This window comes from Microcaecilia unicolor, chromosome 4 (genome assembly GCF_901765095.1).
Source record: "Microcaecilia unicolor chromosome 4, aMicUni1.1, whole genome shotgun sequence".
NCBI classification, from domain to species: domain Eukaryota; kingdom Metazoa; phylum Chordata; class Amphibia; order Gymnophiona; family Siphonopidae; genus Microcaecilia; species Microcaecilia unicolor.
Window position 1 is genome coordinate 319042432 of NC_044034.1, and position 17147 is coordinate 319059578.

A 17147-nucleotide genomic window follows, 5' to 3' on the forward strand; every position below is an offset into this window, starting at 1 on the left:
TCAAGTTCCTTCATCATCCTAAGGAGTTGCCCCTTGGTCCGTGTGCCCCCATCCAAGCGTCTCTTAGAATGGTCAATCCCCTCCACTGGGAAATTAAAGTCCCCTCCCATAATCACCCTTCGTCCTGCAAAGGCTGCTAATTCATCCCTTAAAGAATCAAAGTATCCCCCCTGTCCTGCATTAGGGGCGTATACATTCACAAATGTGATGGGTATGTTTTGAATCGTCCCTTTCAGTGCTATGCACCTCCCGGCCCCATCTTTATATACTGCTTCTTTTACGAATTGCAGGCCGAATTAATCCTCCCGTTTTGCCTCCCTTCGGATCCGCCACAGGATATCCCTCCCCCAAGCCCTTATTCTGTATTAAAGATACATCTTTTTGTCTAATATATGTCTCTTGCAGCATTACTACATCCCATTTCATCCTTTTCAGTTCCCGAAAAATAATACTTACAAATTCTTTAAATTTATCTGTGAGATCTTCCATATGCGGATCTAGAAGATTCATGACAGCGAGATTAATTCCCGGTGCGCCCTGTGACGGAGCTCAAGTCCATGTTAATGGTGGAGTAGAGGGGTTATGCCTGCAAAGACCCCACAGACAGGAAAGCTCCGCGTGCAGAACTTGGGCCCCAAGATGGCGGCGATGCCAGTGAGTCCTCCACCGATGAGCCTCTCGGTGGAGTCCACTAAAGATTTAGTGCAGCAGATATCAGTAGTGCTTGAGGACAAATTGTCTAAGCTGCAATCGTCAGTGGATCAGATCCGAGTCTCTTTGGAGCGAGAGGGCACACGAATCCAGCAGGTGGAAGACCGTATCTCGCACCAGGAGGATAGTGCTGAGACGGCGGACATGAAGATTCTGGCACTTGAGAAGCAGTGCGCACTTTTAATGCAGCAAGTTGATGATCAAGAGAATAAAGGACGGGGAAATAATCTCTGGATCATAGGTTTACCAGAGTCTGTAAAAGAATCGGATATCTGGAACTTTATCGAGAGGTGGTTGCCGGAACATTTAAAAATACAGTTTCCAGAGAAGGTGCTGAGAGTCGAGAGGATCTACCGAGTTGGTGCTGATGGTTGGGAGGCGGGGATAGTGCTGGGCAGACTTGTGCGGTCTGTGCCCTGAAGAGGACAGGTACAAATCAAGGTAGGGTATACTCAAAAAGTAGCACATATGAGTTTATCTTGTTGGGCAGACTGGATAGACCGTGCAGGTTTTTTTCTGCCGTCATCTACTATGTTACTATGTTTGCGTGAGGGGGAGCAGCGTCCGAGACCTGTACTGGCCAGAAAAAGATCGAGTACTACAGGCATATAGAGGAAAGAAATCCATTGACTACAATGGCCGTAAGCTGTTGCTGTTCCAAGATTACTGGGCACGTGTTGCTGATCAGAGGAAGCAGATGGGCCGGCATTGTAAGCACCTTTTTGACAAAGGGATAAGGTTTGCACTTCTGTATCCGGCGAAAGTGCGTGTGGTGCACGACAATAAAACTATCTTCTTTATGGAGCCTGGAGATTTGGGCTCGTTCATGAACAAGTTGCAATGATTAGCAGAGGTGCGCGACTTTGCTCTACTGTGCCACACCTGTGCTGATCAGGGGTTTGGTTTGTGTTTCATGCACTCTACTACTGCTGAGGAGTGATGTCGTTTAGAAGCCTGGGCCTTGGCCTCGAGCTTGGGTGAGCCTGAAGGACATGCTGGATTTTATGTTTCTTTTCTTCCTAGTTGGTTGATTTTATCGGGGTTGTTTGAGTTTGGCTAAGTATGTTTCTGCCTTAGAATTCCTACTTTTTTGGAAGATCTTCCTTTTACTGCTTATAGAAGGGGGTGGGGATGGAGGGCATGGAAAGGTTAGTGGTGTGAAGGAAGGAGGATGCTTGTTGTGATTTGGTATGGGCTATGTTTGCTACCTTTGTTGTTCGCTGCGGTGGGTTGGCTGGAAGGGAGGGGGAGGGATTGGTTTAGTTTCTGTGGGGAAGGGAGGAAGAGGGGACGGGGCGTTAGGAGGGATCAGTGCATTTTTTGTTTGTTGAGCTATCGGGTATGGGGGGGTATTGCTACTTATGGTGGGGGATTGTAAGCTCTCTTGAGCAGGGACTGTCCTTCCCCCTGTTTAAACTTGTACAGCGCTGCGTAACCCTTGCAGCGCTATAGAAATGCTAAGTAGTAGTAGTAGGATGGGTAAGTCTCTGTTTCATGATGTCTGTCTCGCTTTTGTCTGGGTGACTCAACCGGGAGGTCTCCTGGGCATATTGAGGATAGTAGTGTATTCATTTGTTCCTTGTTTGCTGATGGTGCTCCATGGTTGCTCTTAAAGTATCGCTGAATGTTGATGGTGTCCATTCTCTGGTGAAAAGAGCAAAAATATTGCAGGCGCTTAAGAGACTGCACACAGATATAACGTTTCTACAAGAAACCCATTTGGGGAAAGCAGAACACCTTAAACTAAAGAGGGACTGAGTGGGGGATCTCTATTTTGCCGCCTATAACAGCAGGCAGCATGGAGTATCCATCTTGATTAAGAGAAGCGTGGTGTTTACACTGCACAAGCTTTATCAGGACCCTGAAGGTCATTTTCTAATTGTGGCAGGATTATTGCAAGGCAAGCGGGTGGCTCTTTGCAGCATTTACGCACCTAATTTATACTCTCACAAATTCTTTACACTTTTGGCAGCACGTTTGGCCTTCGATGAATATCCCTTAATCCTGGGAGGGGATTTTAACATTACTAGTGACCCACTGATAGACTGCAAGCCGCCCAAAAGACCATCCAAAGACCATGAAGGGAAAGGGGTAAACTTCCTTATTCAAGAGTTGGGGGTGGTGGATTATTGGCATTTGCATCATTTAGACGAGCGTGATTATACGGTTTTTTTCCCGCCCTCATGGGGTCCGTGCACACCTGGATTAAATCCTGCTTTCGCACTCTTTGGTTTGGTGGGGGCTGTTCAGGCAGGGATAGGGACGCCTGATGTTTCTGATCGTGCCCCAGTGTCAGTTGAGCTAGAGTGGGGAGATAGGGCGGACACGTTCCACTGGCGAATGAACCCTGCTCTTTACCAAGACTGAGAGTTTTGTAAATATCTATGCCAGGGGTGGTTGGATTATGTTGCTGAGAATGATGTTCAGTCAGTGGGGCCTCGTGTTTACTGGGAGGCAGCTAAGACGGTGCTTCGAGGTAAAATCATAGCGTATACTGCATCTTTGCATAAACACAGGGAGCATAAGATTCGGGATCTTACGAAGCAGGGGCGTAGCTACGGGTGGGCCTGGGTGGGCTTAGACCCATCCAGTCTTGGTTCAGGCCCACCCAGAAGCGCTACACCCAAACCAATTCCCTCCCTTCCCTCCAACCTCACTCCAGCACAGCGCCTCTTCCCTTCCCTCCACCCTCGCATGTCTGGCGCCTCTCTCCCCTCCCACAGTTCCTGCACCGCCACCTCCGTGTCTTCCTTACCCACCCCCCATCCTTGCCGTGGCGCTTGCTCACTCTATCATCGCTGCCCAGCAGGAACTTCAAACAGCGTGTTAGCGCTGTGTCAGAGCCTTCCTCTCTGCTGCATCTCACGCAACTTCCTGTTTATGCAGGCTGGGTGGGATGCGGCAGAGAGGAAGGCTCTGACACAGCGCTGATGCGCTGTTTGAAGTTCCTGCTGGGCGGTGATGATAGAGAGAGCAAGCGCAGCGGCAAGGATGGGGGGTGGGTAAGGAATACACGGAGGTGGCGCTGTGGCGGTGCCAGAACTGTGGGAGGGGAGAGAGGCGCTGGGCATGGGGGTTGGAGGGGAGGGGAGGGAAGGGGCCCTGGACATGGGGGTTGGAGGGGAGGGGCCCTGGACATGCATGCTTGTGGGTGGGAGGTTGGAGAGAAGGGAGCGAGTTGCTGGGCATGTAAGGAGTTGCTGGAGGGAAGGGATAGAGATGTGGAACTGCGAGGAGAGGGAAGGGATAGAGTTGCTGGATATGTGGGTGGGAGGGCAGGGAGAGAGGTGCTGTATATTTGGGTGGGAGCGAAGGGAGAGAGGTACTGGATATGTAGGAGGGAGAGATGTGCTGGGTGAGGGTGTGGGAGGAAAGGGAGAGAGCTGCTGGATTTGTGGGGGAGGGCAGGCAGGAAGGGGAAGAGGTGCTGGGTATGCAAGGGAGGCTGCAGCAAAGGGAGAGAGGTGCTGGATATGCAGGGGAGGGCTGGAGGGAAGGAGGAGAGATGTGGACCTGCAAGGGGGGCGAGAACGAAGGGAGAGAAGTACTGGACCTATGAGAGGGGGAAGGGTTAGTGTTAGAGGAAAGGGAGAGGGATGTTGGATCAAGGAGATAAAGGAATGGGGGGCGGTGTCAAATGCTGAACCCACAGTGGAGAATGGACCAGATGCATAAGGGGGAGGGAAGAGAGAAGGAAAGTTGCTGGTTGGAGTGGGGTTAGAGAGGAAAGGTGTGTGGGAGGGAGAAAGGGGACATAGAGAGGTACAAAGAAACAGAAGGGAGATGATGAGCATTGGATGGGAGCATGGGGACAGGGACACAGATGAGATGCTGTATTGGGATGGCATATGGACACATAGGGGCAATGCCTGACATGGGGGTGGGGAGGGAGATTTGGGAATAGAGATACAATGGACATGGGGGGGAGGAGATATGGGAATAGAGATATAATGGACACAGAGGGGAGATACCAGACAAGAGGGAGAATAGGAACATAGATGGGAGATGCTGGGCATGGGGTACATGGGTGCACAAAGGAATGACTTATACGGTCTGTGCCAGAGCTGGTGGTTGGGAGGCGGGGCTGGTGGTTGGGAGGCGGGGCTAGTGCTGGGCAGACTTATACGGTCTGTGCCCTGAAGAGCACAGGTACAAATCAAAGTAGGGTATACACAAAAGTAGCATACATGAGTTGTCTTGTTGGGCAGACTGAATGGACCGTGCAGGTCTTTTTCTGCCGTCATCTACTATGTTACTATGATGGATGCGGGGATATGAACACGGGAGATTCTGGATAAGGAAATATATGGACACAGAGATGGGAGATGGATGGTGGACATGGAGACAGAAGAATGTCAAATGGACAGGAAAGACACAGGGAAGCAGAAACCAGAGACTGGGACCAATATGATATGAAAAATAAAATGACCAGACAACAAAAAGGTACAATAATTATTTTTATTTCTATTTTGTGATTAGACTATGTCAGATTTGGCATATGTCAGACATGGCTGGGACCCAGGGAAGAAATCTGGGAGAGGACCCCAAAGCCCATTACCAGGCTGCACCTTCTTCAGTTTCTGGCAGACTTGGGGCTCTCTCTGGCCAGAGAGCCAAGCACAATTGCCCTATTTGCACCCCCCCCCAAAAAAAAAAAAAAACACCATCCCTGGCATGTGATACCCTTTATGTTTTGCACAGGAGGAAATGCCTTTCTTTTTTGTTTCTCTAGTGTTGTACTACATGCAAGGTCTGGTTTCTTGGGGTTTCAGTTTAATTTATATTTATAGAGTTTGTGGTCACTTATTCTGTATTTGGCTCTTGTGTTCTGTGTGCGTGGCCCCGAGGTATTTTGTCACCATGAAGTTTCTATGTAGCATTCTGTAGTAATTTGGCTTGTTCAGTTTTCTTGATAGATGTATCAATATTTTAGAGCCGCTTTTCATAGGTAGAGGATCCTTGTTTTGGAAGTTAGTGCTGGCATGGTAGATTTGCTCTAGATTCTGAGTGACGTTTTGTTTGTAGATTTTTTAAAATTACTTTACAACATGTCTATTATTGAGATTACCAGAATTTCTTTGTATGGTGAGTTTTATGGGGAAATGTCCTTGCTGTGCTCTGCATCCATTGTTGATGGAAGGCCAGGAGGTTCTCTGGATGCGGAATGTGTTTGGCGTTCAATACCATATGTGTGTTGGAGGACCGTGGCTCAATGGGAACTGAAGAAGAGTGCAGTTCCTTGTACTTCCTTTAGCTCTCAATTGGCCACTGAAGCCTGCACTGCTACCCTCATTGAAGTAATTGGGAGAGAGGTAGAGGTGGAGCATGTGGTGGGGTAGGGGCAAAGCATGGGTGTATTAGGTGGCTGGGGTTTTTTTCTCTTTCAAAAAGTTGGCAACTCTAGTGACCACCCATCTAACTTGTTGGCCCAGCCAAAAATTGCCTTCTGGCTCGCCACTGTTACGAAGCAACTGGGGGATGCTAGGAGAACTTTTATTCTCAGCCCATCCGATGTATCTTGCAAGGCCTATTTTGATGTCAAGAAACAGCTTCAGATGGTGTTGGACACCAGAGCACTCTACAGTATTATGCTCTATAAATATCGCCTTCACGAATGGGGTAATAAGACTGGCAAATTGCTGGCTTCTTTAGTAAAGGAGAGGTCAGCAAAAAGTTATATTGGCCGAATTAAGGATGCTACAGGGGCCACCCACACACGCAGGGAAGCCATACAGAAGGAGTTTATCCTGTTTTACACCAATCTTTATGGTAAAAATCCCCGGCCAGGGAAGTGAACTTTCACTTAGCCCATGAAATCCAACGTGACAGGCTTTGGAGGCAGAGAGCAGGCTGGGAGAACAACTCGCCAAACTGTTGGAAGTAGTGGAGGAGAAACGAGCAGAAGAGAAGCTCCCCCAGGCCATTGCACTGTCCTCAACGGGAGAATCTCCCGAAAATTTAAACCTCTCGCTTACCTCTAAAGAAGTCGGGCCTAGAGAGATCTTCTCAGAGTCAAGCTCTGCCGCAATGTCGGATGTAGAAGCGCGGCCTATCCCTGAGACAGCCCTACTGACTTTAGAAAAACCAGCTAAGGTAACATTAGATTCTCTGTGGTCAACAATGGAATCATTGCATAAGGTATGTCTTACTTTTGTTACAAATACAAGGTCCAACACCTCTAAGATAGACGCTCTTCAATCTCAAATTGTTTCTCAAGAAACTAACCTTAAAAACTTTGACGCTTCACTAACCCAGGTAAAAGAAACGGAGATTAAGTTGCTTCAGAACGCTGATGTAGTACACCGTAAATTAGAGAATTTGGAAAACGGGGCTAGATCATTGAACTTGAGACTTCTAAACTTTCCTTCTACAAAATACACCCCAGTAAGAGAAACATTTCAGAAGTTTCTAAAAGCAATTCTTCATTATCCTGAAAATGCATTTCCTCCATTACAGAAGCTTTACTATTTGCCTACACGAGAAACTAAACCAGCAAATGTTTCCTCTGAAAGTTTAGATTTATCTGGCCTTCTTGAGAACTCACAAGATGTAGTAGACTTTAGGTCTACTTTATTGGTTACTTTTGTTTTTCTTCAAGATAAAGAGGCAGTAATAAGACTTTACTTAAGACAATCAATGCCAGTTCTTCTTATGGGAGAAAAGATCCAGATATTTCCAGATGTATCTAGAGCAATACAAGAAAGAAGGAAGAGATTTCTGTCTATGAGACAAGAGACTTTGACTTTGGGAGCCAAATTCCAGCTACGGTTCCCTTGTAAATGTGTGATTCAATTAGAGAATATGATATATCACTTTTTTGACCCATTACAACTTCGTACATTTATTGATGCAAGAATCCCTAAATGACTGCAGAGATTCTATTGGATATTATATGTAGAAGTAATCGTTCCATCTAAAACACCATTTTTTCTTTTGATGTAATCTAGTTTTTCTTAATTAATAGCCTTATCCTCTTATAAGGTATTATTGTGTATCAGCCTCCCCCACTTTTTTTGTGGACTACTGCATAAAGATGAGAAGTTGGAAAGGGGAAATTGTTTCCCTTAGTATATTGTTTTCTTGGTAAATAATGGCATATTTCTTGACAAAGTTCGTTTTGGAATTGTATATAAAATTTATAAATAAAGAATAAAAAAAAAAAAAGAAAGGGGTGTCCATGGGGGGTAGGGAGTACCGAAATAATCTGTTTGCAGATGATATGCTTCTAGTGCTAGACAATGCGTCCACTGGCTTGCCGCAGGCTATGGCTATTATACGTGAGTTTGGTGCATTCTGTGGCCTTAGAATAAAGTTTGGGAAATCGGAGGCGCTGCCTATCAATCGTCCTTGTGTAAACGCTTCTCTGCCCAGCTTCCCTTTGTCCTGGGCTAGGGTGGGCCTTAAATACCTTGGGGTATACTTGGGGGCGGATCAGGCCTGGGTCTACAAGAAAAATGTCTTGGAAAAGCTAGATGTAATAAAACAATTGTGTAACTGCTGGAAGGACCTCCCTGTAAATTTTTTGGGTCGTGTTTCATTAGTCAAATGGTTCTCCTGCCTAAAATATTGTATCTTCTACAAATGCTTCCACTCTGGGTACGTGGGCCAGAGGATCGTCTATTCCAAAGCATTGTTAGTACCTTTATTTGGCATGCCAAGAGACCTAGGATATCTTTCAATACGTTCACGTTTGGCAGGGCCTTGGGGGGGGTTAGGCTTCCTGATCTGAGGATGTATAATGTTTCAGCGCTTATATGTTGGGTGCATGAGATCCATTTGGGAGTCAATTTCTTTGCCCTGGCTGACTTTTGGGAAAGCTGGAGTGCCCCTTATCATCTCTTTGCAGTGTTAGCTTCTCATCAGCCACGGAGTCTGGGGGTTTTGCAGGGAAACCCTTATTTGGGTGCTCTGCGGCAAGCATGGGACTGGTGGCGAGCTCGAACTGGAGTAGGAGGCAGCCCTTTCCTCACCTTGGTGGGTAATCCCAGCTTTCCTGCTGGTTGTGGTTCCCCCGTGTTCAAGCGCTGGGCTGAGAGTGGATGTCGATATCTGGGGCATCTGAGGCAAGTGGGGGACAAAGACTTTCCATCTTTTGATCAAATCCGGTGTGCTTCGAGTATTCTGAATCCTCATTTTTTTGCGTATCTCCAGGTGCGGGACTATGTTCTGACCCTTGAGCGACGCTGCGGGATGATTGTGACTTTCCAACGTGTGGACTTGTTTTTTCTAAACCTGCCATCCAAGTCAAACGGGCTTTCCCAGTGGTATCAGTTGATTTGTGATTCCAGTAAGGCCTATTATTTGGCAAAATTAGCTGGACAGTGGAGCCAGGATGGGGTGGATTGTATTTCAGAGGCTCAGCAGGGGGGTTCATTTGACAGTGTTGGTAAGGTGACACCTAATGCAGCATTGCAAGATATTCAGTTCAGGGTTTTATAGTACACATCACCAAACAGGGGGGGAAGGCCATGGGGCTGTGGGAGAGTGATTTGTGTATTAAATGCAAGGCGAGCGTTGGCACCTTCCTACATTCCTTTATGGAGTGCCCGGTGCTGTCTTTGTTTTTGTGAGAGCATTGAGAGTCATTGAAGACATTTGATTGGTCTTACTCAGTAGTGCTGATGGGTAGTGCGGCTCCCTTGTTACAGAAGGGCCTTGGAGAGGCGCAGTGCAAATTTGTGTTATTGGCGACCTTCCTTATCAAAAAATGCATTTTATAGTCCTGGGCTGATACGGCTCCTCCTTCAATAGCTGCCTGGCATGGTTTTTTGTGGAAAATGGCAAGTTGGCTGCTTACTTCTCTTCAGTTTTCAACCTCAGTGGGGCACCGTCAGTACCAAGATATATGGAGCAGATATGTTTCTTTATATGTATCAAGAGACTGCTGTGGTGGATACACTTCCTTGAGTATTTATGTAGAAGGAGAGGGAGGGTAGGGGAGAGGGGGGAGGGGTAGAGGAGGTGGGGGGATAAAACCAAAAACTGTGAATCAGAGGGGGGAGTTGATGTTCGTCTTGGCACCTCATAAGTTTAGGATGAGTCTGTTCAGTTTGAATTTTGCCTTTGTGTATTCTGCTATGATATGCAATTTGTTTTGTTGTAGTGCTTTTGTTGCACTTTTTTGTAAGCATTTTTATGATTCTCTGATTCAATAAAGATATTAAAAAAAAAAGAACAATGGCTGCATCAGTGGCCCACTTCAGGTCAAACTCAATGGAGAAAATTTGTAACATGGACTTATGTTCATACATTCATATCACAGATTACTGTCTAGAAGGGGAGACCCTGGTGCAAGAGTTGGGTTGGCCAGTCTGTCCTCCAGAATATCTTTTGGGAAGTAGAATCTGACTCCCCTAGTCCTATTTCTCTTAATTTCCAGGCTTTCTTTAAAAAAACAACAAAAAACTAGTTGCTACCAAAAATACTTTGGTGTCTGGTGCAGCACCTTTCATGTTTATTTTTCCCTTTTTCTGTTGAAGACAGCCCATGCTGTGAGGACTTTTCTATCCTGCTTATTGTTGGAGTAAACCAAAGGGTCAATATTCAAAGTGATTTAAGTGGGCAGGAGAAGTTTCTGCCTACATAAATCACGCCTGGTAAGATGGCCACCAATATTCATCAGCACTTAACTAGGCAGTGCTACTAATATTGGCACTAGGTGACCAGGAGAGAGGGGGTTACAGGGCCAGAGTTGGAGATGAGCCAGCTGTTATGTGGATGCTGGCATTATCCAGTGCCAGTGCCTGCATAGCTGAGTGATCAGATAAGACTGTACAAAAAGCACTCCTAACTATGTCCGCTTAGCTGTGAAAGTTCCAACACTAAATATTGGTTGGCACACACATAGCTGCCGAGTACCGGCCTATACCATGCATTGTTCTCTCCTCCCTTCAGAAACCCCAACAGGACCCTATCCTGCTCCTGGACCCCTCGCAAGCATCATAATACACTCCAACATGATGTGATCCCCCCCTTGAGAGCAGCAGGTGGGAAGTGGTGTTCTCCGAGGACAAGCAGGCTCCATCTTCTTACGTGTGGGTCGTCGTCCGTGACGGCTTAGGAGATCGGAATTTCTCTTAGAAAAAACTAGAAGCTTTAAGAATGCTAGCCCGCGCGGCCCCGAGCGCACCGTGCATGCGCGAGCCGCTTCCCGCCCGTGACGCGAGCATGACTGAACTAGTTCTTTTTCATCTGTTTTGCGAGAGAGTGGTGTTTTTCAGCTGCTCCTCATTCGGCCCAGGAGAACATTTTTTTGCGTTTATTGCGCCTTTTTTCTCTTCTTTTTTGGTTAGATTCTTTAGTTAAGATTAAAAAAAACAAACAAAGTTTTCCCTTATTTTTCTCTTTTAGAGTTTCTCAATTTATTTAAGTTTCCTTTCTTTTCGTTGCATCCGCCCTTAGGCTGCTCGGCCGCGTCTTTTTTCCTTCTTTTTGTGCCTTTTTAATTGGCACGATCGAGCCATTTGATTTTGCAGACGCTATTTTCCCGCCCATGTCATCGAAGACTCCCAGCGGCTTCAAGCGCTGTACTCGCTGCAACCGGACATCTCATCTACCGACCCTCACGCGTGGTGTCTCCAGTGCCTCAAGGCTGATCATCTTCCAGCTGCTTGCACGTTGTGTAAGTTGATGCAGAAGAGGACCCAGGTGGCTCGAGAGGCTCAGCGCGAGAGACTTTTTTCGGATCGGTCCGGTCCTTCGACGTCGGCATCGGTACCGAGGTCAACGGCATCGACGTCGAGGGAAGCAGCACCGAGAGTCCAGGTAATGACTGCCGAGAGACCGCTTACAGCTGGGAGCAGCGAGGCATCGAGTGGGTCTCCACCCGTCTCGAGGCCTACTGCTATGCAGGCCCCCCGGGACCGACCTTCACGCGTCACCTAGATAGAATTTTAGATAGTGCTGGGGAGGAGTCCGCTGTCTTGGTACATGTGGGTACCAATGACATAGGAAAATGTGGGAGAGAGGTTCTGGAAGCCAAATTTAGGCTCTTAGGTAGAAAACTCAAATCCAGATCCTCTAGGGTAGCATTTTCTGAAATGCTACCTGTTCCACGTGCAGGGCCCAAGAGACAGGCAGAGCTCCAGAGTCTCAATGCGTGGATGAGACGATGGTGCAGGGAGGAGGGTTTTAGATTTGTTAGGAACTGGGCAACATTCTGGGGAAGGGGGAGCCTATTCCGAAAGGATGGGCTCCACGTTAACCAGGGTGGGACCAGGCTGCTGGCGTCGGCATTTAAAAAGGAGATAGAGCAGCTTTTAAACTAGAAATGGGGGGAAGGCCGACAGTCGCTCAAAAGCGCATGGTTCGGGAAAAGGTATCTTGCAAAGATACCTCACAAACAGGGAAGATAGGGTTTCTGGATAGTGAGGTTGCACAACAGACCGTGGTAGACCAGGTGCCCTTAAATACAACTAAAGATCAGACAAAAGATGTCAAATCAATAGTGTCAGGTACTAAGCATCATGCAAATAAGAACAACAAACATACTCTGAAATGTCTATATGCAAATGCTAGGAGTCTAAGAAATAAGATGGGAGAGTTGGAATATATTGCACTAAACGAAAAATTGGATATTACTACTACTACTACTACTATTTAGCATTTCTATAGCGCTACAAGGCATACGCAGTGCTGCACAAACATAGAAGAAAGACAGTCCCTGCTCAAAGAGCTTACAATCTGATAGACAAAAAATAAATAAAGTAAGCAAATCAAATCAATTAATGTGAACGGGAAGGAAGAGACGAGGGTAGGTGGAGGCGAGTGGTTACAAGTGGTTACGAGTCAAAAGCAATGTTAAAGAGGTGGGCTTTCAGTCTAGATTTAAAGGTGGCCAAGGATGGGGCAAGACGTAGGGGCTCAGGAAGTTTATTCCAGGCGTAGGGTGCAGCGAGACAGAAGGCGCGAAGTCTGGAGTTGGCAGTAGTGGAGAAGGGAACAGATAAGAAGGATTTATCCATGGAGCGGAGTGCACGGGAAGGGGTGTAGGGAAGGACGAGTGTGGAGAGATACTGGGGAGCAGCAGAGTGAGTACATTTATAGGTTAGTAGAAGAAGTTTGAACAGGATGCGAAAACGATAGGGAGCCAGTGAAGGGTCTTGAGGAGAGGGGTAGTATGAGTAAAGCGACCCTGGCGGAAGATGAGACGGGCAGCAGAGTTTTGAACCGACTGGAGAGGGGAGAGGTGATTAAGTGGGAGGCCAGCAAGAAGCAGATTGCAGTAGTCTAAACGAGAGGTGACAAGGGTGTGGATGAGGGTTTTGGTAGAGTGCTCGGAAAGAAAGGGGCGGATTTTACGGATGTTGTAAAGAAAGAAACGACAGGTCTTGGCAATCTGCTGGATATGAGCAGAGAAGGAGAGAGAAGAGTCAAAGATGACCCAAGGTTTCGAGCTGAGGAGACAGGGGAGAATGAGAGAGCCATCAACAGAAATAGAAAACGGGGGGAGCGGGGAGGTGGGTTTGGGGGGAAAATGAGAAGCTCGGTTTTGGTCATATTTAATTTCAGGTGGCGTTGAGACATCCAGACAGCAATGTCAGACAAGCACGCTGAAACTTTGGTTTGGATGCAAGGTGAGATATCAGGGGTAGAAAGGTAGATTTGGGAGTCATCAGCATAGAGATGGTAGGAAAAGGCATGGGATGAGATTAATGAACCAAGGGAAGAAGTGTAGATAGAAAAGAGGAGGGGACCAAGAACAGAACCCTGAGGTACGCCGACAGGCAGAGGGATAGAAGTAGAAGAGGATCCACCAGAGTGAACACTAAAGGTGCGGAGGGAGAGGTAGGAAGAGAACCAGGAAAGGACAGAGCCCTGGAATCCAAGTGAGGACAGGGTATCGAGAAGTATGCTGTGATCGACAGTGTCAAAAGCGGCGGAAAGATCAAGAAGAATGAGGATGGAATATTGACCTCTGGATTTAGCCAGTAATAGGTCATTGGAGACTTTAGTAAGCGCAATTTCGGTTGAGTGGAGAGGGCGAAAACCAGATTGTAGTGGGTCAAGAATAGCATGTGAGGAGAGAAAATCAAGGCAGCGGCGGTGAACAGCACGCTCAAGTAATTTGGAGAGAAAAGGAAGGAGGGAGATGGGTCGGTAATTAGAGGGACAAGTAGGGTCGAGTGAAGGCTTCTTAAGGAGAGGTGTGACCACAGCATGTTTAAAGGCAGCAGGGACAGTCGCAGTGGAAAGTGAGAGGTTGAGAATATGACAGATAAAAGGAATAAGAGCAGGAGAAATGGCATTAAGAAGGTGGGTGGGAATGGGATCAGAGGAACAGGTGGTACATTTTGAGGAAGAAAGGAGAAGTGTAGTTTCCTCAATAGTAACTTCAGGAAAGGAGGAAAGGGAATGAGGGGAAGGAGAGAGAGGGGAACAGACTAGTGGAGGGAGAGGTGGTGAGGTAGAGAAAGCAAGGTTTATCTTTTGAACCTTGTTGTGAAAGAATTCAGCAAGGGTCTGAGGAGATAATGAAGGGGGAGTTGGGGGAGGGGGCACCTTGAGGAGAGAGTTCAATGTGGTGAAGAGAAGTCGAGGATTAGAGCCAAGAGAGTTGGTCAGTTGGATATAATAATCCTGTTTGGCACGTAAAAGAGCAGATTGGAAGGAGGTCAGCAAGGGCCCGAGATTTCCGCCAGAGGCGTTCGGCGGAGCGGGTACAGGAACGTAGGTAGCGGATATTAGAAGTCAGCCAAGGTTGGGGTTTTGTACGCCTTACAGGGCGGGTCATCAAAGGTGCAAGAGTGTCTAAGGCAGAGGATAGAGTATTGTTGTAAGAAGAAACAGCCTCGTTGACAGACATGGATGGTGCCACAGTGGAGAGGAGGTTTGAAACATGAGAGGATAGAGATGAAGGGTCAATATCGTGAAGATTCCTAGATAAATTAGATAAGATAGGACGGGACTGGGAGGGAGGAGATTTAAGTGTGAAAGTTATAAGATGGTGATCAGAGGAGGGAAGATCAGAGGCAAGGAAACTAGAAGGTGAACAGTTGGAGGAGAAGATGAGATCAAGACAGTGACCATTTTGATGAGTGGGGGAGGTGGAGCATAGTTGGAGATTAAAGGAGGACGTTAAAGCGAGTAACTTGGAAATATAAGAGTTGGAAGGATCATTAACAGGAATATTAAAGTCACCAAGGATGAGAGAGGGGGAGGAAGGATCATGGAAGAAGGCAAGCCAGGCGTCAAAGTCACTGAGAAAGGATGAAAGGGACTTATCAGGGGGACGATAAATGACCGCTTTTCGAAGAGGCAGAGGAGAGAAAAGGCGGATAGAGTGGAATTCAAAGGAGGAAAAACAGTGAGATTGAGGTGGAAGAAGGGGTTGAAATCTGGAGGAGGGAGAGAAGTAGTCCAACACCGCCCCCACAGCCAGCAGGGCGAGGAGTATGTGAAAATAGATAACCGCCATGGCACAGGGCTGCGACTGAAGCAGAGTCATCAGGGCAGAGCCAGGTTTCTGTTAGGGCGAGCAGATGGAGGTGACGCGAGATAAAGAGGTCCTGGATATAGGCGAGTTTGTTACAGATAGAGCGGGCATTCCATAGGGCGCAAGAGAAGGGCAGAGAAGAGGAGGGGAGTAGAGAAATAGAGATGAGGTTAGAGAGGTCGCGGTGAGATCTGTAGAGTTGGGATAATAGTTGGTGAGGGGGTCCAGGATTGGGATTGATGTCACCGGCTGAGAGTAAGAGGAGGAGTAAAAGAGAGCGGAGGAGAGTAGGAGAGGTGTGGCCACGAAGGCGTCGAAGGCGAGAGGTATTTAGGTGGAATGGGGAAGGCAAAATGGACGGAAGAAAGAGGCGGAGATTAAAAGCCAAGAGGGAGGAAGAGGGTAGGAGAGAAGGTGAGGTGATGAAGTCAATGGATGGGAAGTGAGTTCCTGTAGCGGAGAGAGGTAGGGGGTGAGGGAAAAGATTAGGAAGGGACAGAGCTAGGAAGAGAATGTGAATAGGGGCCATAAATGATTAAGGTACTTTAGCAACTGGAAAAAGATTAGATACAAAGAGAAAAATGCCCCGCGCGCCGTCAGGCGCGCAGTACCTAGAGCGGAGGCCCTGAGTGGTTCGGAGTGGACCTGGGTGTCACCCCGGAGAAGGCTGTAAGGATATGCAGATGAGCTGCAAGTCCTCCACAGCACCTGAAAGGCAGTCGGTGGTAGAGCACCTCTCAGCTGAGGAAAAGCTTACCAGGGGTTAGGCCGAAGCCAGCATTCCTCCCCCTGAGGGTCGCCTGATATAATAGGCATTACTGAGACCTGGTGGAAGGAGGATAACCAGTGGGACACTGTCATACCGGGGTACAAAGTATATCGTAGTGATAGGGTGGACCGGACTGGTGAAGGGGTAGCATTGTATATTAACGAGAGCCTTGACTCAGATAGATTACAAATTCAGCAGGACACAAATCACACCTTTGAATCATTGTGGGTTGAAATTCTATGTATAAAAGGGAAAAAAACGGTGATAGAAGTGTACTACCGTCCGCCTCGCCAGGATGAGCAGGTAGACACAGAAATGATAAAAGAAATCAGAAACGCGAACAAAATGGGCAATGTGATAATAATGGGTGACTTCAGTTATCCAAATATAGACTGGGTAAATGTAACATCGGGACACGCTACAGAGATACAATTCCTTGATGAAATCAAGGACAGCTTTATGGAGCAACTGGTGCAGGAGCCGACGAGAGAAGGAAAAATTCTAGACTTGGTCCTTAGTGGAGCGCATGATCTGGTGAGGGACGTTATGGTACTGGGGCCGCTTGATAACAGTGACCACAATATGATCAGTTTTGATATCAACCTTGAAGTAACTGTACACAGAAAGTGAAATACGTTAGTGTTTAACTTTTAAAAAGGAGACTATGATAAAATGAAAAGAACGGTAAAAAAAAACTTAGGGGGGCAACTGAGAGAGTAAAAACTATACAACAGGCGTGGACGCTGTTCAAAAATACCATCCTGGAGGCCCAGGCCATACATATTCCGCGAATTAGAAAAGAAAGACGGAACTCCAAAAGACAGCCGGCCTGGTTGAAAAGTGAGGTGAAGGAAGCTATTAGGGCTAAAAGAAACACCTTCAGAAAATGGAAGAAGGAACCGTCTGAAAATAACAAGAAGCAGCATAAGGAGTGTCAAAGCAAATGCAAGGCGCAGATAAAGAAGGCCAAGAGGGATTACGAAAAAAAGATAGCATTAGAGGCAAAAAAACATAGTAAAAATTTTTTTCGGTATATTAAAAGCAGGAAGCTGGCAAAAGAATCGGTTGGGCCGCTGGATGACCGACGGGTAAAAGGGGCGATGAAGGAAGACAAAGACGTAGCGGAGAGACTGAATGAATTCTTTGCTTCGGTCTTCACCGAGGAAGATTTGGGTGGGATACAGGTGTCGGAAATGGTATTTCAAGAGGACGAGTCGGAGAAACTTACTGACT

The 17147-nt window shown here is 47.1% G+C and overlaps 1 protein-coding gene across 1 annotated transcript in view; it reads left to right on the forward strand.

The window, feature by feature from the left end:
- Window positions 1-639: 639 nt before the first annotated feature.
- The window catches only part of LOC115469724 (disintegrin and metalloproteinase domain-containing protein 9-like), a 581856-nt gene continuing 565348 nt past the window's right edge, over window positions 640-17147 (forward strand). The window contains 3 exon segments of the mRNA XM_030202512.1: window positions 640-1068; window positions 6541-6804; window positions 8863-9097. Of these exon segments, the coding sequence (XP_030058372.1) occupies window positions 640-1068; window positions 6541-6804; window positions 8863-9097 (928 nt within the window).